At 45.1% G+C, this 24,779-nt stretch overlaps 1 protein-coding gene across 5 annotated transcripts in view; it reads left to right on the top strand.

Moving 5' to 3' along the window:
• The first annotated feature begins 291 nt into the window (after nucleotides 1-291).
• The window catches only part of RFT1 (RFT1 glycolipid translocator homolog), a 39,204-nt gene continuing 14,716 nt past the window's right edge, over nucleotides 292-24,779 (top strand). Inside the window, exons 1-8 of one of the 5 annotated variants that reach the window (XM_004034307.4) lie at nucleotides 292-605; nucleotides 4,956-5,041; nucleotides 7,110-7,226; nucleotides 8,386-8,575; nucleotides 9,149-9,250; nucleotides 10,928-11,065; nucleotides 19,021-19,099; nucleotides 24,062-24,112. In XM_004034307.4, the coding sequence (XP_004034355.3) occupies nucleotides 543-605; nucleotides 4,956-5,041; nucleotides 7,110-7,226; nucleotides 8,386-8,575; nucleotides 9,149-9,250; nucleotides 10,928-11,065; nucleotides 19,021-19,099; nucleotides 24,062-24,112 (826 nt within the window). In that variant the 5' untranslated portion in view covers nucleotides 292-542. The remainder of the gene's footprint in view (nucleotides 606-4,955; nucleotides 5,042-7,109; nucleotides 7,227-8,385; nucleotides 8,576-9,148; nucleotides 9,251-10,927; nucleotides 11,066-19,020; nucleotides 19,100-24,061; nucleotides 24,113-24,779) is intronic. The other 4 variants (XM_055382667.2, XM_055382666.1, XM_019024286.3 and 1 more) reach the window with 4 other exon arrangements.

Raw genomic sequence — 24,779 nt, 5'->3', positions numbered from 1 at the left:
GGATTTCACAAAACCATACACATGACAGTGCTATATCTAACTTCTGGTCCTCAGTTCTTTCTCTGTTAAATGAGGACAATTCCTGTCCAGCCTAATTCAGAGGGTCTGTGGCTGTGATTCTGTAAGCAAAGGTCAATGGTAAGAATCTTCTTAACAGGCCAGTGAGAAGTTTGTTCCCCTTTTGGCAGATGAGGCCAGGAAAGTTAGTGCTTCTTGGTTGGTGGCTGAAAGCCTCAGAGAAGGAACTTTGGATTCTTTAACGGTATCTCTTAGTACTCGCCACACTATTTCGTTTATACGGGGAAGAGAGGGACAGACAGCGCACAAGCGACAGACAGCGCAGGACCTACCGAAATAGAAAGAGCCAGGCGCCATAACAGACGGCCCGAGACAGGCCCACTTAAAGGGCCAGAACTTCTCGTGCCCCGCCCCCCTCTCTCAAGGCCATCAATCAGACAGCGAGGCGCTCCGTGACGCCATCTTATCGCGACTAAGCGGAGTGGCGGCGGCATTTCCTGGTGTCTGAGCCTGGCGCGGAGGCTATGGGCAGCCAGGAGGTGCTGGGCCAGGCGGCCCGGCTGGCCTCCTCCGGTCTCCTTCTGCAGGTACTCTCTGCCCGTCAGGTTCCAGCTTGTACTGCAGCCGGGATTCTCGGGATGGCAGCCCTTGGGCCCTTGAGAGCCTGCCCCAGGGCCGACCCAGTCCCGAGGTGGACCCCGCAATGGAGGGGGTGGGGGGATCGACCGGAGACGGTGGCATTGATGAGGGGAGACCCTGGCCCGGAGATAGGAGCCTGCCTTTAGAGTCTAGGCCGGGTGACTGCAGACAAGCCGCTTTCCTTCTGAGCATTCTATTTCCCATATGGCAGTAGGAGTGAATTAGATCAGGTGGCGGGGGTGAGGGACTGGTATTTCGTGCTCGAGAATCTGATATTTTTCAGGCAAGGGGTTCATTTCCTTCATCAAACACCTTCCTCAAACTTTGAGTCCCACTGAGTTCCGAGAGACCATATGGCATAGCTAAGAACAGAAATCTGGAGTTAGGCTTGGATTGCTCCGTGACCCAGGACAAGTGACTTCACCTGCAGAGCCTGAGTTCCTCACTAGTAAAATGGGGGTAATAATATGTCGTACCTAGCTCATAAGCAGGGATTGATTGGGATCATTCAAATAAACGTACTTAACACAGTACCCGGCTCTTAGTATGCATTTAATACATGTTGGCTGCATCTTCTGTTTATGTGATCTTGGACAAGTCACTTCCCTTCTTGGCCCTAATTTTTGTCATCTGTCAGGTATGATACAGGCCAGTTAGTCCAAATGGTATCTGAAGATTCTTTCAACCCCAGGAGCTGAACCTCTTAAGTCAAGTGGCTCAGTATCTCTCTGTCTCACTCTTGAGTCAATCAACCCTACTTCACACAAGTCCCGAATCTACCCTACCCCTTATCTTAGAGAGGCACATGGAGGGCAGAAGAAAGAACCAAGCAGAATGGGGCTTGAGTTTGGGCCTTGTCACTTGCTAGATGCCTGCCTTCGGGATAAATACCATGACTTCTGTGAGTATCAGTTTCTTCATCTTAAATGAGAATCATAGTGCAACCTCACAGGGTCATTAGGAAGATTAGATGAAATCATGCCTCTTAAGTGCCTGGCACACTACAAGTACTTAATAAATGTAGCTATTTTTATTAGGGTAATAAGTATTTTTAAAATAGTCAATGTAGGAATGAAATGAGATAACCTATGGAAAGCATGTTGAAGAGTGCCTTGCACGTGATATGTGCTTAGTAAATGTTATCCATTCTAAGTTTACCTAGGGATTTTTTTTTTCTGTTTCACTACATAAATAACTGAGTTTATTGTTTTATCCACAATGTTGGTTGTTTTTCAGCCTTTGATAATATCTTACTACTCAGATAGGCTTCATAAAACGAAAACAAGTTATAGCGGAAAACACACTGGACTACGAGTCAGGTGGCTTACCTGTAAGGTCAAGCTGGGTCATTTACTTGCCGTGTGACAGTGAGGAAGTCACTTAACCCTCAGTCTTGCTTCCTGTGCATTTACCTCGTTGTTTTTAGTGTCAAATAATTTAACAGATGTGAGAGAGCCTTTTTTTAAAACTGTAAAGTTGGCTGGACGCGGTGGCTCATGCCTGTCATCCCAGCACTTTGGGAGGCCAAGGCAGGAGGATTGCTTGAGCTCAGGAGTTAAAGACCAGCCTGGGCAACATGGTGAAACCTTGTCTTTACAAAAAATACAAAAATTAGACGGGCGTGGTGGCATGCACCTGTAGTCCCAGCTACTCAGGAGGCTGAGGTGGGATGATCTCGAGTCTGTGAGGTTGAGGCCTCAGTGAGCTGTGATTATGCCACTGCACTCCAGCTTGAGCAACAGAGTGAGACCCTGTCTTAAAACAAAAGCTGTAAAGTCCTTTGCGGAAGTAAATGAAGGCTGTGTTGCTAATAAGGACTACAGTGTGTGGCAAATACTGGGTGGCGTAAGCAACCTCAGTTTCATTAGCTGCAACCTTTATTCAAACCAATTAGGAGATATGGATATGGCCTGGAAGATTAAGTTTCTTAGACAGTGATAACTTTGAGGTTAACATAAGTATGTACACATGGCGTTTTGTTTTTTGTTTTCGAGATGGAGTCTCGCTCTGTTGCCCAGGCTGGAGTGCAGTGGCACTATCTCGGCTCACTGCAACATCCGCCTCCCGGGCCCAAGCGATTCTCAGGCCTCAGCCTCCCAAGTAGCTGGGATTACAGGTACCTGCCACCACACCTGGCTAATTTTTGTATTTTTAGTAGAGACAGGGTTTCACCATGTTGGACACGCTGGTCTCGAACTTCTGACCTCAAGTGATCCACCTACCTCAGCCTCCCGAAGTGCTGGCATTACAGGTGTGAGCTACCGCGCTTGGATTTTTTTTTTTTAATAACCATATTTTTATATGGTTTCTTGAGTGTTTTCATTCTTGTATGCTTTCTCGAATTACACTGTAGACACTTCAGGTAGCTTTGTGGTTACATTTTATTCTGCAAGAATTTGAGAGCTTGTTCTATCTTAATTCTAAGCCACCTATGCTGAAAGTATTAATGCCTTTCATTTGTATGCACTTAAAAAATGCTTTCACTTCTACAGTCTCATTTCTTTTAAAAATATTTCTTGTAGAGATGAGGTCTCACTGTGTTGCCCAGGCTGGTCTCAAATTCCTGGCTTCAAGTGATCCTCCTACCTTTCAGCCTCCCAAAGTGTTGGGATTTTTTTTTTTTTTTTTTTTTTTAAGATGGAGTCTAGCTCTGTCGCCCAGGCTTCACGCCATTCTCCTGCCTCAGCCTCCCGAGTAGCTGGGACTTACAGGTGCCTGCCACCACACCCGGCTAATTTTTTGTATTTTTAGTAGAGACGGGGTTTCACCATGTGAGGCAGGATGGTCTCGATCTCCTGACCTCATGATCCGCCAGCCTCGGCCTTCCAAAGTGCTGGGATTACAGGCATGAGCCGCTGCACCCAGCTAAGTGTTGGGATTACAGGCATGAGCCACTGTACCCAGCCCTACAATCTCTTTTGATCCTTTTAATCAACCCTATGTGATAGGTAAACTCATTTGACCGAGGAAATTGAGGCTTATAACAATTAGAAGATAACAGATAGAAGAGCTAAATGGTGAATTGTATTTTTAGTAGAGACGGCATTTCACCATGTTAGTCAGGCAGGTCTCGAACTCCTGACCTCAGTTGATCCACCCGCCCCGGCCTCCCAAAGTGCTGGGATTACAGGCATGAGCCACCATGCCCAGCCATATCTGCATGTTTCTAAGGAGCAGCTACAGAGCTGTCATCAGACTCAAAAGACTACCTTTGACTCCATAACGGTTAAGATGGTGATTTCTTGGCTTTGGAGACCTTGCTGCTCTGTGACACTTTAGGTACAGTGTTACACAATGTCCCTTTTTGGTCGTAGCTGTCCCCAGAGATTTTCAGACCACAGTAGTCCATTGATATGCTTAGATCAAATCTTCCAAATTGCAACTCTTCACAGATAACTCTGACGGTGCTTAACACAGAAGTGATTTTCATTTGCTGCTGGGATGCAGAAGGGAGTCATTCAGTGAATGAGGTTTGCACTCTTCCCAGCATCCCCATTTAGCAACCCTGTTTAATTACAGTCTTCTTGTTCTCTGTGTCTCATGGGAGAAGCTCTTTGCTTAGATGGTTTTCTTGAATTGACAGATTGGAAAGTCTCAGGATATGTCCCTTTCAAGCGGCAATAATTGGACTCTCTCTCCCTTACCCCCACGTTACATTACGTTATCTTATTTTTGCAGCATCATTTAAAAGGTATTTCAACTTCTCCCTGGAAAGAGACAAGTATTCAATAAAGAAATACATTTTCTATGTTCTAGTTCAGAAAACTGAAGTTCAGAACGATATAAATGTCATTATTGAAATTCCTAGATATTATGAGGCAGAGAAGAAAAGAGAAATTAGTCCCCATGATTTCTGGTGAGTCTGCTATACCCTTAAGGCTCCCACTTGCTAAGCGTGTGCTATTTCTAAACAGGCTGGGGTGGGGGAGTGTGGCCAGGGCCCGGCAAGGTGAACCACTAACTAGAATTCTCTTTCTGCTTCCTCAAGGGCTTGACTTTGAGCCTGTAGAAACTCAGTGAGTCTATTGGGGCCTCTTTGTTGTTATTAATAAATTAGGGAGCCTTCCAAGTACCTTCCTGGGTTCTTTGACTACTGCACGGGAGTGCTGAGAGATCCCATGGAATGAAATTTCAGGAGAAATGCAGACAGGTTGGGCGTCTTAGAGGAGAGTCTCCGTGACAAAGCTGCGGTATGTCATTACATCACGTTAGGAAGAACAGCCACATTGTTCTCATTTCAGCTAAGTAAACACTTCTAACGTCATTTATTCTTATGTATTTTTCCTCTTTTTCTATAGGTGTTGTTTCGGTTGATCACCTTTGTCTTGAATGCATTTATTCTTCGCTTCCTGTCAAAGGAAATCGTTGGCGTAGTAAATGTAAGGTAGGAGGAGATGCACCCTGGCACTGTCAGAGTTCACCTTCCTAGCCAGGCTTTCTTCAAACTGTGTACCTGTTTGTCATCCTTGGATTCTAGAAGCATGGACCTTTATCAGCAGCAGAATGTCTTAGCAGTAGGCTGAGGAGAAGCGTGCAGGAGTGGAGGGACGCACAGGCGATGTTACTTTTAATGGGCCCATGGAGTGTTTTCCGTCAGCAGCCTCCAAATGCACATTTCTTTGCCAGCTGTTCTGATTTTCCTGCTCTTGGAAGTCAGGAAGGAGAAGAGTGGGAGTAATTCATTAAAAACTCTCTCTCAGATATAATCCTATGTTCTTGTCCTGCTGACAGCAAAGGAAACAGAAATTCGGCAGTTTGTGAGGATGCGCTTCATAATGGCAGGGCTGGAGCAGCCACCTTCCTTCCCTCCTCAGTGATTTTATAATTGGGATATGGCAACTGGGATTCGAGCTTGAGTCTTTGTCATCAGTTTCTTGGAGGCTCTTGGAAAGATGACTTCTTTGTCTTTTAGACTCAGCTTGTTTCTTCTACTCGCCTCCTTTCTGTTCAAGGACACCCACGCATATTTTGTCTTCACAAATGACACAAAGTATATGAAATGATGTGAGTGCTCGGAATAGCTCAGCTTCTCAGGTGTGTCTTCATGTCCTGATAAATAAGACAATATGTTCCAGACAGCATTTCATGTCTAATACTTACCAAACATATACTCTTGGCTCTGGTCTCAGAGCTTAGTGGCAGGACTCAAGCTTTGAGCAAAGGAATCATCTGTGGAGTTTTGCACTACATAGTGCTGAACAGGGGCCCAGGAATCTGAATTTTTATAAGCTCCTTAGGTGATTTTGAAACAGGGACCATTCTTTGAGAAATGTGTTTTCTTTTCCTCTTCTTCACCTTCTTCTTCTTTTTCTTTTTTTGAGACGACAGGCTTTTGCCCTGTCACCCAGGCTGGAGTGCAGTGGCGCCATCATGGCTCACTGCAGCCTTGACCTCTTGGGCTCAAGCGATGCTCCCATATCAGCCTCCTGAGCAGCTGGGACTATAGGTGTGCACCACCACACCTGAATAATTTTTTTATTTTTTGTAGAGATGAGGTCTTACTGTGTTGCCCAGGCTGGTCTCGAACTCCTGGGCTCAAGCGATCCTCCCATCTTAGTCTCCCAAAGTGCTGGGATTGTAGGCATGAGCCTGAGAAATATAGGCACTTGGCCCTAAGAAATACTGTTTTAAAAGCAGGAAGGAAGAGGGGCAAATCCTCCTAGGGGCTCAGATTTTTCTCCCCAGGCAGCCTTCTTGAGATTGGCAGGTCCTGCTTTGACAGCCCTTGTCTGGCCTGCCCTGCTCCCCTGCTTAAGGTTTGGTTCCATCTCCTTATTTGCAGTGTTCCACAGAGGCACTGGGTAGCAGGATAATCCTTGGACAACCCCAGAGACCTTAACCCTGGGCTGTCTCTACTCTGGCTTCACCCAGACGGCTGTCTATTGAGGAGGGGAGATCTCAGCTACTCCTCGCTAAGATGCAGGAAGGCTCACCCAGGTGCTGCCCACCTGGGAGGTACCCAGGCACGCCTTGCTGATCTGGGTTGCAGCAGCCTCTGTAATGGTTGCCGGCCTTGTTGCCTGTCTTGAGATTCTTTTGGCCAGAGCCTCCACTCGGTAGAGGCTCAGCTTTTCTCACAGGGGCCATCGGTGACTCGTGTCAGTGTGACCAAGAAGGGTGGGGTTATAATCTTATCTTCTTCTCCTCCTTGTGGTCATGGCCACACCTCTGCCTGTAGCCATGAAGGCTGAAGCCTTTTGAGGCCACTGCAGCAGTTTCTATTCTTCACGTAACTGTAGGCACACACCCTCAGGTGTCTTTCATTTGGTTCCTAACTCATTAGTTCTCATGGATCAGACCGGTAGGGGGTCCTGTAAGAGCCCCCTGCCCTCCACATCACCACCAGTGGTTTATGACCAAGACTTTATCTCCTCCCTGTTGCTGGAAAAATCCCAGAAGTTCTCTCTATGAAAAAACTTGAGACCTTATTGATTTCTCCCTTTCATTTACAGACTAACGCTGCTTTACTCAACCACCCTCTTCCTGGCCAGAGAGGCCTTCCGCAGAGCATGTCTCAGTGGGGGCACCCAGCGAGACTGGAGCCAGACCCTCAACCTGCTGTGGCTAACGTGAGTTGTGCTTTGGCAGGAGACACGTTTCAGGAAGGCAGGTGTAGTGAGCATTGGAAATGAAACAGTAACACGTGCCTAAAGCTGAATTGCCTCCAGATTCAGTTTCGCCATGGGTTTCTGGGAGCAGGCATACAACAAGAAGGGGAGAGTGTTTGTGTCAAAGGAACTTCTTGGCTTATTTTCTCTCTGGATATCCAGGAACCAGGAAGAGGTTCTGGGTTGGGGTTTCTGGGCCAGGTTTCTAGCCCTGGTTTCATCCTCTTTGGAGGTGGTTTCTTGCTGTTTCTGACCACCACCGTGGGCTCCACTTGGCCTGTGCCATCTTTTTTATTCCTAATCTTTTTGCTCTATAATATCTTTTGAGCTTTTAACAGCCACTTAGATTTAGTATTTCTTGAAAGCCTTTTATGGGTTTCATTACATTTTTCTTCAGTTTTGTTATGTGACTTCAGTTCTGAGTCTTTTAGGATATTCTTGAAGATCAAATACATTAGCTTAAAATCGCAATGGCTTTTCTCCAGCTAGGTCCCTGCAGGGAGGGCTGGGGTTTGAGGTTAGTTCCCAGTGCTGCCCTTGCATAACTCCTTATTGCCTCACAGAAATGACTGTCATGAGGGCTGGTAGGTGTTCATTTTATTAGAGGAACAACTGTTAACCACCCAGTCATATTTAAGTGCCCCATGGTACACATGTGAAACATGCGAAAGGATACTGAGCACTGCTCTGTTGGTTATTTGGGATGCAAGGAACAGCTGTATACAGTCTTTCAGTCATTCTAACAACAGGCATTTTCTTTCTGGGAATTTTGCTTATGGGGTCAGTGTGTGTAACCCAGTGGATAGAAGTTTAGGCTTTGGAGTTATTGCAGGATTGGGTCTTCCTTCTGCCCTTGATTAGCTGTTCATGACCTTGGCCAAATTGCCCAGTGCCTGTCAGCCTCAGTTTCATTTTTTTAATGGAGATAATGACAGAGGACCATTGTGAGGTGTCAGTGAGATAAGCGGCGTGAATCATAGTGCCTGGCATGTAGTTAGTATCTTATAAATAAATGGTAGCTGTTTGTATTATAACTATTTTTTTCTGTTCAGTGTTACTATTTTAATATATATTTATATTTATTTTAAAATTTGGTGAATTTTTTTTTCTCCTCTTCCAGAGTCCCCCTGGGTGTGTTTTGGTCCTTATTCCTGGGCTGGATCTGGTTGCAGCTGCTTGAAGTGCCAGATCCTAATGTTGTCCCTCACTATGCAACTGGAGTGGTGCTGTTTGGTCTCTCGGCAGTGGTGGAGCTTCTAGGAGAGCCCTTTTGGGTCTTGGCACAAGCACATATGTTTGTGAAGCTCAAGGTCAGTGCACCTTCTGCTGTGAATGGGAAATGGGAAGAATAAGAAAAAGCGTTGTTTTTTAAAAATGCTTTTATAGGAGAGAATGAATGATTTTTCCAGACTTGCACCTAAAAATGTATTTAGAAAAAGATAACATGGTCAGTTAAGTTCTTACACTTGAAATTTGTCAGATGGGCTAGGCTAAAGTTCACCTCTGTTTTACCATAAATAAAAAACAGATTTGCTAATAATTTATTAGTTCAAGTCAGAATTTAGAAGGACCGTAAAGGTTTTTCAGATTTTTCTAGTGGTTATATTTAGTTGTATACTAACATTAACTTTTCTCTCTTCATCTTTTATAATAGATTACAAAAGAATATATATTTAATGTAAATCTTAAAGCATAATATACTGAAAGATCCATGAACCCACCACCCTACCCAAGAAGTAAAACGTTACTGATACTTATGTCCAGCTGTGTGCCCTGCCCCCACAGCCAGGGTAACCACTGCCCTAGATTTTCTGTCTATCATTCCATTACATCTTGACTTTTTGATGATATTTGTAAACTGCACCTTAACCACATGTTTGCAGGTGATTGTCGAGAGCCTGTCGGTAATTCTTAAGAGCGTTCTGACAGCTTTTCTCGTGCTGTGGTTGCCTCACTGGGGATTGTACATTTTCTCTTTGGCCCAGGTAAGAATCATGGCTTTTAACTTTTTATATGATCTTTGTTTCTCCAACTGGTTTTTCTTCTTGTTCCCACCGCCGTGTGGTCTGCATTCGCAGTACCCATGCCTGTGCAGGAGGTGGAAGCACCAGAAGGGTGGCCTTGGCACTGCTTCTCTAGCTGCCAGGTCTATTGTGTTCCATACACTGAGACCGTAGGTGTTTCTAGGGACCTGGTGAGGGCCACACACTGGACTTCATTGTCAAACATCAAAAACCCCTTTTAGACATTCAGTGGGCAAGCCTGTTTCAAACTGATCTTTGGTCATCTGATAGTCTTGTAAAGGAGAAAAAAATCAGTGGGGGGTGGGGTGGGAATCAAATTGTTTATGTATTATTTTCCCTGGATTTCCATCTTTTTTTTGCAGAATAGGTGGAAACTCTGCCAAGCCTGTTTTAAACTTAGATTGAAATCTCACATAATTCAGAGGGCATGAATCAAGTCAGAGTAGGTATGTGTTCAGTTTTAGCAATTTAGGCTTCATTTCCATCTCATTGTTTCCTAGTTCTAGTTCATATTTCTAGTTCTAATAAAAATACAACTAGAGTACAAGTGCTATTTTTAAAAATGAAATTTAAGATCAGATAGTTACTAGAACATTTTACAGTGCAAAGCAGTTGTAGTTTTCATTAATGTTTAGGAAGATAAATTAAGATTCTTAGTAATGATTTATGTAAAGGGTACTTCTCACAGAGGACACTGGCATCAGGTGGGTGGCTCACAGCAGTGCCGTTGGAGCTTTAAGGGCTTGGAGCATGAAGAAAGAAGGCTGGTGGATGATGGGCTCTGTCTCAGGCATGGTTGGGAGTGGAGAGCAGAGGGGCCCACACCTACTAAAGTGAGACTCTTCTTTTTCCTTGCCCTGTGCCTTTACTACAGGAGCAGCCTTGATATTGCCAGGTTGAAAGCAAGTCTAGAGGTGCCAGTCTTTCTTGAACCAGTGTGTACTGCTGTTCTCAGGAGGGAAAGAGGGTCGAAGGGAGCTTGTGAAAAGGGGCTTTTTTGGACTTTCCTCCTCAATCTGCAGACAAAACACATCTGGCTGCTCCTGGCCAGAAGCCATTCTTTTGTCCTGGATGGGTGGAGGGAGGGGTGGGCCCTCTTATCACCCTACCCTTTCTTCCCCTATCTGTAGTAGCTCTTGCCCTGGCGAAGAGGAGAGAGCCAGCAGCTCAACTGTGCTTTGTAATCATTAATGGCACAGGTTTCCGGGGTTTATAGAAAACCCACAGTCCTTGATGACGGCAAGTCCTTGGATATTAACACAGTTAGGATACATAGATCTTTGCAGTGTGCTGACTAGGTGGAAGAGCCGTTCCTTTGGCCAAATACACACCTTCTGAGAATGTATCAGACATGGCTGTGGTAATTGAGCTAGTGTACATCTCTGATGGAAATTACATTCTGCCTGCCGAGAAGAATTATGTTCTTCCAGTTAAGTGAAGTGTTGGGAACACTTTGCAGGTAGATGCTGCAGTGGAGTTGGGTCTAAGTGAATAGTGCCATTTCCCAGAGGGTAAGGCATTGCTGAATAGAAAGTGCAGTTAATCAAGAGAGTTCTATTACTTGACTGGCCTTTGAGATCAAATTTATAGGCATATCTTAATTATGCCTTTATTAAAACAGTTTATTTTTTTTCTCAGCTTTTCTATACCACAGTTCTGGTGCTCTGCTATGTTATTTATTTCACAAAGTTACTGGGTTCCCCGGAATCAACCAAGCTTCAAACTCTTCCTGTCTCCAGAATAACAGATCTGTTACCCAGTATCACAAGAAATGGAGTAAGTAATACATTTTTATCTCTTATCATTTTAATCATAGGTGCTGCTTATCCTTGAGAGAAAGAAACTGCAACTGGTTTATTGTTATAATCATAAATAGAATTTTGTAGCTCATATTTATGGAGTGCTTGCTCTATGCCAGGCCAGGGTTTCTAAATCTTTGCACTGTGGACATTTTGGGCTGCTCAATTCTTTGTTGTAGGGGCTGTCCTGTGCATTGTAGGATGTTTAGCAGCATCTCTGACCTCAAACCACTAGATGCCAGTAGCAACCACCCCTCAGTGGAGCACCCCAAAATGTCTCCAGACGTTGCCAAATGTCCCCTGGGGGACAAAATTGCCCCCAGTTGACAACCACTGTGCTAGACCCTATGCTGAATGCTTTACCTGCCTTATTTAATGCTTAACAACAACCCTGAAAGGCTGACACTGTCTGTTTCTATTTTAGGGTTGAGAAACTAAGGCTTAGTGAATAAATACCTGTCCTAGGTGAGGGTCAGAGTGAGGACAGCAGCCTGGAGGGGCTCACATGCCAGCAGAGCACAGGCTCCACCATTGTGCTCCACTCTCTCTATTCTGCTATGGTTTTGGTTTTCTTCCTCAGTTGACTTCTAGCACACAGTTGAGAGTTCTGAGAAAGTAGGGATGAACCCAAAATGGTCTTTTTTTTTTTTCTCCTTGAGACAGTGTCTCATTCTGTTGCCCAGAGTGGCGTGATCATAGCTCACTACAGCCTTGACCTCCTGGGCTCAAGTGATCCTCCTGCCTCAGTCTCCCAACTAGCTGGGACTACAGGTACATGCCACCATGCCCAGCTAATTAAAAAAATTTTTTTTGTAGAGACAGGGTCTCACTATGTTGTCCAGGCTAGTGTTGAACTCCTGAGTTTAAGCAGTCCTCCCACCTCGGCCTCCCAAAGTGCTGGGATTATGAGCCACCACGCCCGGCCTCACATGGTCTCCTTCTGAGTGTCAGGCTAGTCTTTCAGGTGATACACTTTCCCATCTAGAGCACTGTGGATTCTACAGCAGATGTGTGGAGTGGCGCATAATCTTTTCGACTCAATTCCTTCACACTCAGGCCATTGGACTTTTCATTTTCTGGCTCTTCTGGGGTCAGTGCTGCTGCCCATGCCACCGGAGCTGCACACGTGATGATGTTGCCACGTTGTCTCTGCTAAGACACTTCATGAGCTCCTCCATTCTGGGCACTTTCCCCTCTCTCCATGCTTGTTTGCTTGCCCGATGTAATGCACTCAGTTGTGGTAAGGCACATGCTGGATTTCTCCTTATTCCTCTTGTGATACTTGAAAAAGTAGTAAAATATGTGAGACTTAAGTCTCAGAATTTACAGAATCCTGTTATACAACTTTTCAAGAAAAACTAGATCCTATATATCAAAGCCAGATATGTTCTCATTTGTGAGATCAGAGTTCTCCATTCTGCTCAGCTAGATTTTACCTATAACCTAAACCAACAGGACGTTTTGGATACCACTGTGCCTCATCTACAGGCTTAGATGGTTAGGACTCAGGATCGCTTCTCTTGCCTAGAGCTTCTGCCCCCTGCCCCCAGAGCAGGTCCGAGAGTGCAGAAGAGTTCTTCTTCCCCTTAGTGTCTCCTGGTGCCCACCTGTACCAAGCCTGCAGATTTTCATACTGGGCCTGTCCCTGTGCCCCAGCAGTATTTTGGGAAGGAACATTTGAACCATTAGTATAAGCAAAGAGAGAAGGTAAAGAAAAGAGTCTGCCAAGTGTTTATTAAACTCTGTGGTGGCCAGCCTGAGCAACATGGCAAGACTGTCTCTACAAAAAAAAATTTTTTTTAATTAGCTGGGTGTAGTGGTGTGCACCTGTAGTCCCAGCTACTCAGGAGGCTGAGGTGGGAGGGTCGCCTGAGCACAGGTCAAGGCTGCAGTGAGCCATGATTGTGCCACTGCACTCCAGCCTGGGCAACAGAGTGAGACCCTGTCTCAAATAATAACTAAATAAATAAAACCTGTGATGGGCTCAGAACTCTAAGCTTAGTTTCTTTATCTGTCAAATGGGGATAATAATAGTACCTCACTCCTAAGGCTGTTTTGAGGGCCTGATGAGTTGGGGCATGTAAGGTCTTAACATTGTGGCCTGGCACAAGTGGGTATCCTTAAGTGACAACTGATATCACCACCGTCACACTGATGCCCTGAGAGCAGAGCTGGCTCTACAGGGGCACCCTAGCTAGGCAGCTCTGATGGTATTGGTGTGGGAGCTCAGCGGTTTAATCTGGCAATATGCTCTGAAAGTACCCATGCCCAGACTGCAAAGACCCAAGCCCTGATCATGAGAAGGCTGTGTGTACCTGTCACATATAGTGATACTGTTCCCGCTGACATACAGTAAGAACATGGCGCCATGCTTGGTGCCATCAGGGATACAGACATGTAGGAGAGGTGATTCCTGGGCCTCAGGGAGGTTCCTGTGGGCTTGAGAGGCACCTGATATAGATCTGAAGCCTGTGGGACTCTCCCCAGACCTCAGGGTCTTCATTTTTAAAGTGAGATTGTTGGCCTACATGACCTGTGAGGCCCCTCTGAAGACTTCAGGAGTTCCATGAAAGTATTTGAACCTTGACAAAGAGCCATTTACAATAACTGCCATTGACTGCATGTTTTGTGCCATGCACTACACCAAGCACTTTACATGGATTTTGTGTTTAATTCTCATAGTAATGTATGAGATAAATACTGTTAGCTCCATTTTACAGACAAGAAAACTGAGGTTCAGAGGAGTTAAGTGACTAATCCAAAATCACATAGCTGGTTTTGGACCCACTTCTCTCCACCTTTTGCTGGGGACTAGCTTTAGACTGTGGCTTACCCCTATGTTATGTAGCCTTCCAAAAGAAATTGGCTTATTGCCCATAGTAGTTATTGTTTACATAAAGATTAGGAAGTTCCAGGTGGAATAATTCATAATTCAGGTTTATTATTTTAAAAAGAAGCCCGGGCGTGGTGGCTCACACCTGTAATCCCAGCACTTTGGGAGGCTGAGCGGGCGGATCACTTGAGGTCAGGAGTTGGAAACCAGCCTGGCCCACATGGTGAAACCCCGTCTCTACTAAAAATACAAAACAGTTAGCTGGGCATGGTGGCATGTGCCTGTAATCCCAGCTACTTGGGAGGCTGAGGCAGGAGAACTGCTTGAACCCAGGAGGTGGAGGTTGCAGTGAGCTGAGATCGCACCACTACACTCTAGCCTGGGCAACAGAGCAAGACTCTGTCTCAAAAAAAAAGAAAAAGAAAAAAAGAGGCTGGGTGTGGTGGCTCAAGCCTGTAATCCCAGCACTTTGGGAGACCGAAGTGGGAGGATTGCTTGAGCCCAGGAGTTTGAGACCAGCCTGGGAAACATGGTAAGAACCCGTCTCTACAAAACATGTAAAAATTAGCTGGGCATGGTGGCACATGCCTGTGATCCCAGCTACTCTGGAGGCTGAGGCAGGAGGATCACTTGAGCCCTGGAGACTGAGGCTACAGTAAGCTGTGTTCATGCTACTGCACTTTAGCCTGGGCGACAGAGTGAAACCCTGTCTCAAAAAAAAGAAAAGAAATGAGATGATTCTGAATGCATGAATGCAGTGTATGACTTTACCATGAGCAGCATGCCTGACTTGACTCCCCAGAGCAGCTTTCTGCACTGGGGACTTCCTTAATGGAAGCTGGTCAAATAATTATATTTACTATCAATTTGACCTAATTGTGAGATTTCCCTTCCTGTTCTTGTAGAATTCCATCTTCTTTAAAGATGCTTATTTAACCTTATAATAAATTAATGATACTTCAAATAATGGCTTCTGTTTATATTCATTGACAATTCTGAGGGATTTAATATGAGAGATATGCTAATATTTAAGTAAAGCTGAGGAATTTGACTCAGCAAGCATGTATTAAACATTATTATATGTTAGGCACTGTACCAGGTGCCCTGAGTGAGGCCCCTACCCTCAGAACTTGCATGGTGATGGAGAGATAGGATCTGTACTCAACTATGCTATAGGACAGTGTGTGTCTAGCGTTATCAAAATAGAAGCACAGAGGAAGGACTGCTGAATTCCATCTAGGAACATCAAGGAAGGCTTCATGGAGGAAGCTTCTTTTGTGCTGGACTTTGACACATGGGTGGGCAGAGGTTAAATGTATATGTGTGCTAGAGATGGGCATTCGTGACCACAGAAGGAAAGAAAATTTGCTCAGTGCTTGTTACCTGCCCATCATTGTGTTGGAATTGGGAATGTAGAGATGACTGGGGTACTTAGGTTGGCTGGACAATGGGGGAAGGGAGAGAAAGGAAAAGGTGGTGGGAAGTTATGAAGGGAAGTAAACCTGGCTGCCAGGCTAGGGTCAGGTGGCAGTGGCCTCAGTGCTGTGGAGCTTGGGTTTAATTCAGGGGTAGTGGAGCCTAATGAAAGGTTTTTGAACAGCACCATGATCAAACTGTATTGAGGAGCTTGCCGTCTCTTACAGAGTTATAGTGTCTTATTTTTTTTCATTCAATCCTCATACTGGCTCCATGAGACAGGACTTCTTATCCCATTTTGCAGATGAGAAAGCCAAGGCTTAGCAAAATTAAGTATCTTGTTCACGGCGACATTTACACTAATAATTCAAGGAACTGCAGGTCGAGCCCCAGTCTCCAAGCTTGACTCCAAAGCCTGAACCTGCAATGAGAAGGATAGGCTAGAGAAAGAGTAAGAAGCAAAAAAAGCTCACTGGGAGCCTGTGGCAATTGTCCAGGTGAGGAGTATGGACGGGGAGGACGGATGAAAGTGGGAGGATGGATAAAGCTGGGGCAGCATCGATAGCCCCAGAGTGACTGGGATAGGTGGAGCAAGAGGGAGAGGAAGGAGTGCTCTGTAGGGTGGAGGAGGTGATGGAGGGCAGTGGACAGGATGGTAGCCCCACACTCACCAGTGACTCTTGTCATTGTGGTAAGGATGTGGCTGATCATATCATCCTGAGTCAGAAGAGTTTGGGAAGTGGACGAGTGACTCAGGTGAAAGTGTGATGAGCCTCTGAGTTCTGATTCCAGACCTTCCCTGGAGTTACCATCCATCACCTTTTACCACCTTAGCTGCCGTTTCTCCGTTAGTACAGTGAGGCAGTGGAATGGCTTGTTGTCAGGGTATTCCAGGGAAATTCCTGGCTATTTAGATCAGCTCATCAGTACCAACCCAGCTATTGCGAAATAGGCCTCTTTTGACCGCCCCAAGTGACACCTCCATTCTGAACCTCCATTCTGAATAGAATGGTAACAGTCCACCACATGCTTCCTCTCTCCCGCCACTCAGCCCCTGCCTGGAGAAGCCGCATCTCAGATTGGATTTCCTGCCTCTGTGTCCTTAATGAGCACTTTTAGTAAGTGGTGTCACCATTCCTTCTGAACCACAAGCCCATTTAAACCAAAGGCATTAGGAAAATCAAGTATGAGCTCTCAGATTAGATACACCATCATGATCTCATTCTCCCAAAGAACTTTGTCTTTAAAGAGCTCAATCATCTTCCCAAATCCATTCACAACCTGCAGGCAAGCAGGCATCACGAGAGCCTCATGACAAGCAGCAGCCTTCGTTTCCTTTAGAAAGGGGACAGGTCCTGCTTTGCTGACCCCTGGGAGGACCACCACAGCATGGCAAGGGGTGAGGAGCAGTGTGAGAGAGAGAAGGTGCTGAAGCCGGCTGTGGTCAGAATCCAAGTCTGAAGATGACGTGGTCCCCAGTGCCCCCTAGTGGTAGGAAGTTGTCTGGTGCTCTTTGTTCCGGGGAAAGGAGATGGCCTGTTTTAAACATCTTGTGGCCCAATTTCCTTCTCATCAGGGAAGATTTACTCCTGGGCTAAAGAGATAATCTGGCATCTGCTCTAGGTTCTCTGATTCCCTGAGGGCAGCACTGTTTGGGAGGATTCACACTTGCGCTCCCTGTGTCTGGAAAAAAGGCTCAGAAACCAAGGAGTAAAGAGAATGGGGGCTAGAAGTGATCCTTGCTTTCAGAGGTGCTATAGGCTTGCCCTGTCCCAAATGTTAGCCACCAGCCACATGTGGCTATAGAGCATTCTGGAATATAGCTAGTCTGAATTCAGTTGAGTCATAAATGCAAAATACATATTGGATTTCAAAGTCTTAATATGAAAAAAATATTTTTTACAGGGATTACTTGTTGAAATGATAATATTTTGGTTAAATAAAATATATTAAAATTAATTTCACTTGTTTCTTTTTCCTGTGCACTGTGGCTGCTAGAAAATTTAACATTACATTTCTACTGGATAGCATTGCTCTTCACGGATGGGCTTTCTGCCCAGAACAGGGGCCCACATGACTGAGACAGGTTCCAGGCCTGCCCTTGGGCCCACTTCCAGAGCTGTGGCTGACCTTTTGGAGAGGTAGAGTGGGCTTGGCCTTTGTAATTCAGCCCTCCCCTCCCAAAAAGCCCTCTGAAATCCTACCATTGAGAAGTAATCACTTTGGATAATCACTACTTTTCAAAATGCAAGTACCCTAGGATTAAGAACCTAACATCAACCAGGCATGGTGGCTCACGCCTGGAATCCCAGTACTTTGGGAGCCGAGGTGGGAGGATTGCTTGAGCCAGGAGTTTGAGACCAGCCTGGGCAGTGCAGCAAGACCCTCATCTCTACAAAAATTTTAAAAATGAGCCAGGCATGGTGGCACACACCTGTAGTCCCAGCTATTCTGGAGGCTGAGGGGGGAAGATGGCTTGAGCCCAGGAGTTTGAGGTTGTAGTGAGCTATGATCATGCCACTGCATTCCAACTTGGGTGATAGAGTGAGATCCTGTTTCTAAAACAAAACAAACAAAACAAAAAACCAAACACCTAGTTTAAATATTCTGGGATCCCAGGGTGCCTACAAGATAGAGGAGGGGGCCCCAGAGAGAACTGTGGGAGGTAGAAAAACAGGAGTCAGAGGATACCAAGCTCCCTGGCTGCCTTGCTCTTCCATTTTGCGCTCAGCTCCCTGGCTTTGAGGCCACCTGTCTCTTAATAGGTTGACCTCTACCCTACCTAAGTGTTTCCTTGTCCTTAGGAAATGGGCCATTTGGTGCCGCTGGGAGTTTTATTTATTTATTTATTTTTGAGCCAGATTTTCGCTCTGTCATCCAGGCTGAAGTTCAGTGGTGCCATCTTGGCTCACTGCAACCTCTGCCTTCCAGGTTCAAGCGATTCTTGTGCCACAGCCTCCCAAGTAGTTGAGATGACAGACACGTACCACCATGCCCAGCTAATTTTTGTATTTTTAGTAGAGATGGGGTTTTTGCCATGTTGGCCAGGCTGGTCTCAAGCTCCTGGCCTCAGGTGATCCACCCACCTCAGCTTCCCAAGGTGTTGTGATTATAGGCGTGAGCAACCTCGCCTGGCCTGGAGTTTTAGAAGAGTCATATCAGAAATTTTGTTTTCTCCGTTCCTCTGTCATACCCATTCTGAGTGGTTTACCTGACCTGCGAAGGCTAAATTTCTTTTGTAATGCAGAAGGGCAGCTCCTATGCTTTGTGTGAAAGGGCCCTGGATGGCTGAACATAGCATTACAATGTGCAGTATATGGAGCAGAATTTGTTCTGCAGCCTGGCATGCTTTAGACAGTTTTTAAGGAAAGAACAAACTGTGAGCTGTACGTGTTAGCTGTGGTTAGTGTACTGTGTGGGCCCCCAAGGGACAGCAGCGATTCTTTAGGGGTCTCAGTATATGAGTCTTGGGCAGGCCCTTACAGACTTTGGCTTTGTGTTTAGTAATGTAAATTCTTCTCCAGTGTTTGTGAGATGCCTTCTGTGTGCTTAGCATTGGATGAGGATTCAGTGGAGACTATCCAAGTTGGGATTTAGAGACCAGATTGCATTTGCCTCTCATGTAGCATTGCATTCTTAGACTTGCAATGCCTGTGATGTTTTTGTTTTGTTTTGTTTTCTAGGCGTTTATAAACTGGAAAGAGGCTAAACTCACTTGGAGTTTTTTCAAACAGTCTTTCTTGAAACAGATTTTGACAGAAGGTAAGTAGACGGTCACTCTGAATCGTCGGGAGACCATAGTAGAAGGGGATTTCATAGGACTGCCAGTTACCTGGGTCCAGACCACCTGTCCAGAGCCTCTGGGGCAGAAGAATTTCAGAAATGGGAGGAGGGGGCTTAATACGGAGAGAGAAACCAACGTCTGTTTAGTTTGATGCTTTACTTAGTGGTCTAATTTAAATCTCTCCACAGCCTTATAAGAAACATATTGTTCCCCTTCATCATGGATGAGGAAACTAAGGGTCAGTGAGGTTGCAGAACTTCTTTAGGGTTTTATAGTAACAAAGAACAGCTTAACTGGGATCCAGGTCTAACTCCAAAACCCCATGTTATATGATTTTTATGAATTTATTATAAAAGTATTACATCAGTTACATAAAAGTATTTTTATCTTTTTTTTTTTTTTTTTTTTGAGATGGAGTCTTGCTCCGTCGCCCAAGCTGGAGTACAGTGGTGCTATCTTGGCTCACTGCAAGCTCCACCTCCCAGGTTCATGCAATTCTCCTGCCTCAGCCTCCTGAGTAGCTGGGACTATAGGTGCCCACCACCACACCCGGCTAATTTGTTTGTATTTTTAGTAGAGACGGAGTTTCACCGTGTTAGCCAGGATGGTCTTGATCTCCTGACCTTGTGATCCGCCTGCCTCAGAGTGCTGGGATTACAGGCGCGAGCCACCACACCCAGCCTTTTTATCATTTTATATCATTTATTTATATCATTTTATTTTCTTCTTCTTCTTTTTAAAAATTATGTCAATTCCCTAATCCTGGATTTATTTTCTTAAACAACAAAATGCACTTGTATGAGAATTTGGTCAGACTTTGGTCCTTTCAGTTTACCTATGACAGAGCTCTCAATGTGGAGGGCCAGCAAGGGGCTGGAAGCACATTTAGTTTTTGTATGTATATGTGTTGGTTTACTTATACCCAGCTTTAATTTAAAAAGTGAGATTTAAGACAGCTATAAGTTGCTGAAGGTAGTAGTTTCTCTCTTCATATGTATTTCATATCCATATACCTATTACTGAATGTATTTTTAATCTTTTCAAAAATTTTCTTTTAATTATAAAATATAGTCCCGTTAGAAAAAAATAAGAAAATAGAAAAAATAATACTAGCATTCTAATACAACTGTTATTATCTTGTTATTTTATTTCCCCCCATCTGTATTTTTTGTTCATTATGTCTCCAAAAGAAAGCAACTCCCCCTATGCCTCGCTTTCCCCATCTGTGAACAAGGGATAGGACCAGGCAGTGTCTGAGGGCTCTCTGATCTTTGAGAGTACACACGTTTCCAGCCTAACCTTATAACTTTGCTATTACAAAAATGAAACCGTTCCGAGGCCTTCTCGGGGAAGGGAGGGTCAGAAGCCTCAGAAGAGCTGAGTGAAGGGCCTGAGCACTTAGCTCCTGGGGAGCAGAGACTGTGCTGTTCACTACTGCCTCCCTGTGGCCTGGCACAGGAGGGCTATTCAGCATGTATTTGTGAATGGGGTAAGAAAAGCAACAACGTAACTGTTGTGAAATGTGTATGATGATAGTTCACATTGTTGTAAGAACAGGAAAATCGGTGGAGGGAGTTTTGGAAAGGACAGTTGCTCATATGCATTTTTTTCCTTCCAAGGTTTTAAGAGCAGTTTTAATAAGTTTGAAGGAATGGATCCAGTCCAAGTGATGGCCCTAAATTGGTTTTCTGGATTGCAGACAACACATGTCTCTAGACATGTCTTTGCAGCAGCTGGTTTAAGTTTACTGCAAACTAAAGCCTCCAGAGCTCGACCTGAATGTGGTGCCAGGAGCCTGCTCCATGGTTGGATCCCCCTAGCCTGACTCCCTGACTGGCAGAGTGCCATTAGGAACTTCTCAGGGCCTCCATCTCCTTGGCTGTGAAATAAGGAAGTTGCCTGACTGAGATCCTCAGATTCGATATATTTTTAAAACTACAGCTCTAAAAAAGTTGAAATCCCTGGTGTTTTTTTTTTTGTTTTTTGTTTTTTGTTTTGTAGATAGGGTCTCACTCTGTCACCCAGGCTGGAATGCAGTGGTGCAAACACCGCTCACTGCAGCCTTGACCTCTCGGGCTCAAGTGATCCTCCCACCTCAGCCTCCCAAGTAGCTGGGACTACAGGCAAGGCACCTACCATTACGCCTAGCCAATATTTTAATTTTTTTGTAGAGACAGGGTCTTGTGATGTTGCCCAGACTGGTCTTGAACTCCTGGACTCAAGCGATCCTCCTGCCTCGGCCTCCCAAAGTGCTGGAATTACAGGCATGAGCCACTGAGCTCAGCTTGAAATCACTTTTTGTAGTGGCAAAAATGTATGTGCTGTTACTTCTGCCCCCACATTTCCTGAACACTATGCCAGGTGCTGAGAATACTGAGATGAATGAGTAACAGGCCATGGCCTCAGGCATTTCATTCTCTCACCAAAGACACAGACATTTATGTGGTTAACTGTTACTTGGCTGTGAGGTGTGTGGTACTTGGAAACTCATTTCCTAGAGCTTTGCTAGGAAACCAGGGTCATAGAGATGACTGAGAGGGGCTCCTGCCCTCAGGGAGTCTACAGAATGTAGGAAGGAGAGGTCTATTTTGCCAAAAGACAGGGAGGGCCCTGCAGAAAAGACACTCTAGGTGGTGAGAATGACAGGAGCCAAGGTGGGCCCAGCCTGACTCAAAGCAGCTGGAGGGCTAAAACCTGGGAGGTAGGGTGCAGCAGAAGATGACAGGGTGATGAGGGTGAGGTTGGCAAAGGGAATCCAAAATGATAGCTTGGGGTCAGCGTATAAAAGCCCACAAATACAGAATTAAGGAGCCTGGACTTTTTGCAAACATTAAAGAGTCATTTTGGCCCGGCATGGTGGCTCACGCCTGTAATCTCAGCACTATGGGAGGCCAAGGTGGGCGGATCATCTGAGGTAAGGAATTCGAGACCAGCCTGGCTAGCACAGTGAAACCCCATCTCTACTAAAAATACAAAAATTAGCTGGGCGTGGTGGCAGGCGCCTGTTATCCCAGCTACTCGGGAGGCAGAGGTTGCAGTGAGCCCAGATAGCACCATTGCACTCCAGCTTGGGCGACAAGAGCAAAACTCTGTCTCAAAAAAAAAAAAAAAAAACATTTAAAGATATGAAAGCAAGCTGGGTGTGTTGGCTTACGCCTGTAATCCCAGCACTTTGGGAGGCCGAGGCGGGAGGTCAGGAGTGCAAGACCAGTCTGGCCAACATGGGGAAACCCCGTCTCCACTAAAAAATAAAAAAAAAACATTAGCTGGGTATGGTGGCGGGTGCCTGTAATCCCAGCTACTCAGGAGGCTGAGGCAGAAGAATCGCTTGAACCTAGGAAGCAGAAGTTGCAGTGAACGAGATCGCGCCACTGCACTCCAGTCTGGGTGACAGATCAAGACTCTGTCTCAAAAAAAAAAAGATATGAAAGCAGAGACTGATTTAAGAGCTGTGTTTGAGGCCAGGCGCAGTGGCTCACACCTGCAATCCAAGCACTTTGGGAGGCCAAGGCAGGTGAATCACTTGAGGTCAGGAGTTCGAAACTGGCCTGGCCAACATGGTGAAACCCATCTACTAAAAATACAAAAAAAAAAAAAGTGCTGGGCGTGGTGGTGGACACCTGTAATCCCAGCTACTCAGGAGGCTGAGGCAGGAGACTCTCTTATGTCTGGGAGGCAGAGGTTGCAGTGAGCTGAGATCGCGCCACTGCACTCTAGCCTGGGCGACAGAATAAGACTATCTCAAAACAACAACAACAACAAAACAAAACTGTATTTGCAGAAGCTGGAACTGTTAGCAGTGAGGGTGGATCCAAGCAGCACAGAGACACAGGCCTGTGAGAACCTGCAGTGGTCGCTACCACAAACACAGTGGCAGGGGCTTGGAGAGAGAGTTAGGGTGGGAGAAAGTCTTGAGAGAAGATCCTCACTGCTTCTAGCCTCTTGATGCTTTCCTTTTTGAGCAAGTTACTAGGAGGTGAGAATTTGCCCTTCAGGGCGTGGGCACTGTTTAGTGCTCCTTTTCCATAGTGGTCAACACTTTTTCTTCATAGATGAGAAACTTCATGAAAGCCAGGGGGATGGGGGCCCTGGCTGGTGTCTTCACCTTGAAGGCATTAGACTGTCTTAGATTTGAATCATGAACTCAGACCTGAGTTCATGATTCAAATCTAAGACAGTCTAATGCCTTGCCAGCCCCCAGGGAGCTGTCTCCACCCCTGAGGAACCTTTGGATAAGCTTGTGCATATAATCATGGACTCTTCACAGATAATTTACGCTCAGATTATCTGACCTCCCCTTAAGACTTGGGACCATCATTTTCATTATTAACATTTAATAATCTCCACATACTTTTTTAAAAACTTATTTTTAGGGCTGGGCGTGGTGGCTCACGCCTGTAATCCCAGCACTTTGGGAAGCTGAGGTGGGCAGATCACGAGGTCAGGAGATCGAGACCATCCCGGGCTAACACAGTGAAACCCCATCTCTACTAAAAATACAAAAAAAATTAGCCGGGCGCGGTGGCGGGCGCCTGTAGTCCCAGCTGCTCAGTAGACTGAGGCAGGAGAATGGCGTGAACCCAGAAGGCAGAGCTTGCAGTGAGCCGAAATCGTGCCACTGTACTCCAGCCTGGGTGACAGAGCGAGACTCTGTCTCAAAAAAAAAAAAAACCTTTTTGGACTTGTTTTATTTTTATTTTTTTTTTTATTTGTAATTTAACTGGCTTGGAGATTTGCTGTCAATAAAGTCCTCAGCACTTTCCAAATTGTTACTCTGAGATTATTTGAAATCAACATTAGGACAAGGACATGTCTTTAACTGATTACCTAGTATTTCTCCTTTATTTGTCAGCTGGAAAAGTTGATAGCTGGTAAGAGAAAGGAAACAATAAAGTAATGTGCATTTGACATTGCTAATTATTTTGCTTTTTTGTTTATAGGCGAGCGATATGTGATGACATTTTTGAATGTATTGAACTTTGGTGATCAGGGTAAGATGAAATTCTGTAGTGTTTTAATTAAAGGTGAATACTATTAATAGATACTTCCTAATATTTTTCTCTGATACATTTAATGAAAGATGAACCTGAAGATTAAAGAAAATCCTGAAGATTGTAAATTGTAGGTCTTTGTACTGACTATGCCCTCCAATGTGACTTTGGTGTCAGGTATTCTGGTGAGACCCCGGCCCTCTAGTTTGCCTCCTGAGAGCTCTGGTGTTCATTTTGGGAGGTGGGAGGTGCCAAGAGAGGAGAAAAGGGAGCTCACTGTCACAGCCATAAGAATCTGCCCCATGTTTGTGTGGCTAGATAGTCTTTCAGTATTTTCATTTTTATCTTTTAATGTAATCCCAAAGTAACCGAAATCAAATAGAAAAACATCAACTTTGCATTAATGACCTGTATAAGAAAGTACTGTTGATGGAAGCATTCTGTATCTTGACTGTATCAATGTTGGTATCCTGGTTGTGATATTGTACTATAGTTTTACAAAATGTTACCACTGGGTAAAGGGTATATATGGGATCCCTCTATTACTTCCTATTTTTTTGTCTTTTTTTTTTTTTTTGAGACAGGGTCTCATTCTCTTGCCCAGGCTGGAGTGCAGTGGTACCATCACAGCTCACTGCAGCCTCAACCTCCTGGGCTTGGGTGATCC

This window comes from Gorilla gorilla, chromosome 2, assembly GCF_029281585.2.
Source record: "Gorilla gorilla gorilla isolate KB3781 chromosome 2, NHGRI_mGorGor1-v2.1_pri, whole genome shotgun sequence".
Classification (NCBI taxonomy): domain Eukaryota; kingdom Metazoa; phylum Chordata; class Mammalia; order Primates; family Hominidae; genus Gorilla; species Gorilla gorilla.
Note: the sequence above shows the minus strand (reverse complement) of the source record. Positions and strands in the feature narration are given on the sequence as shown.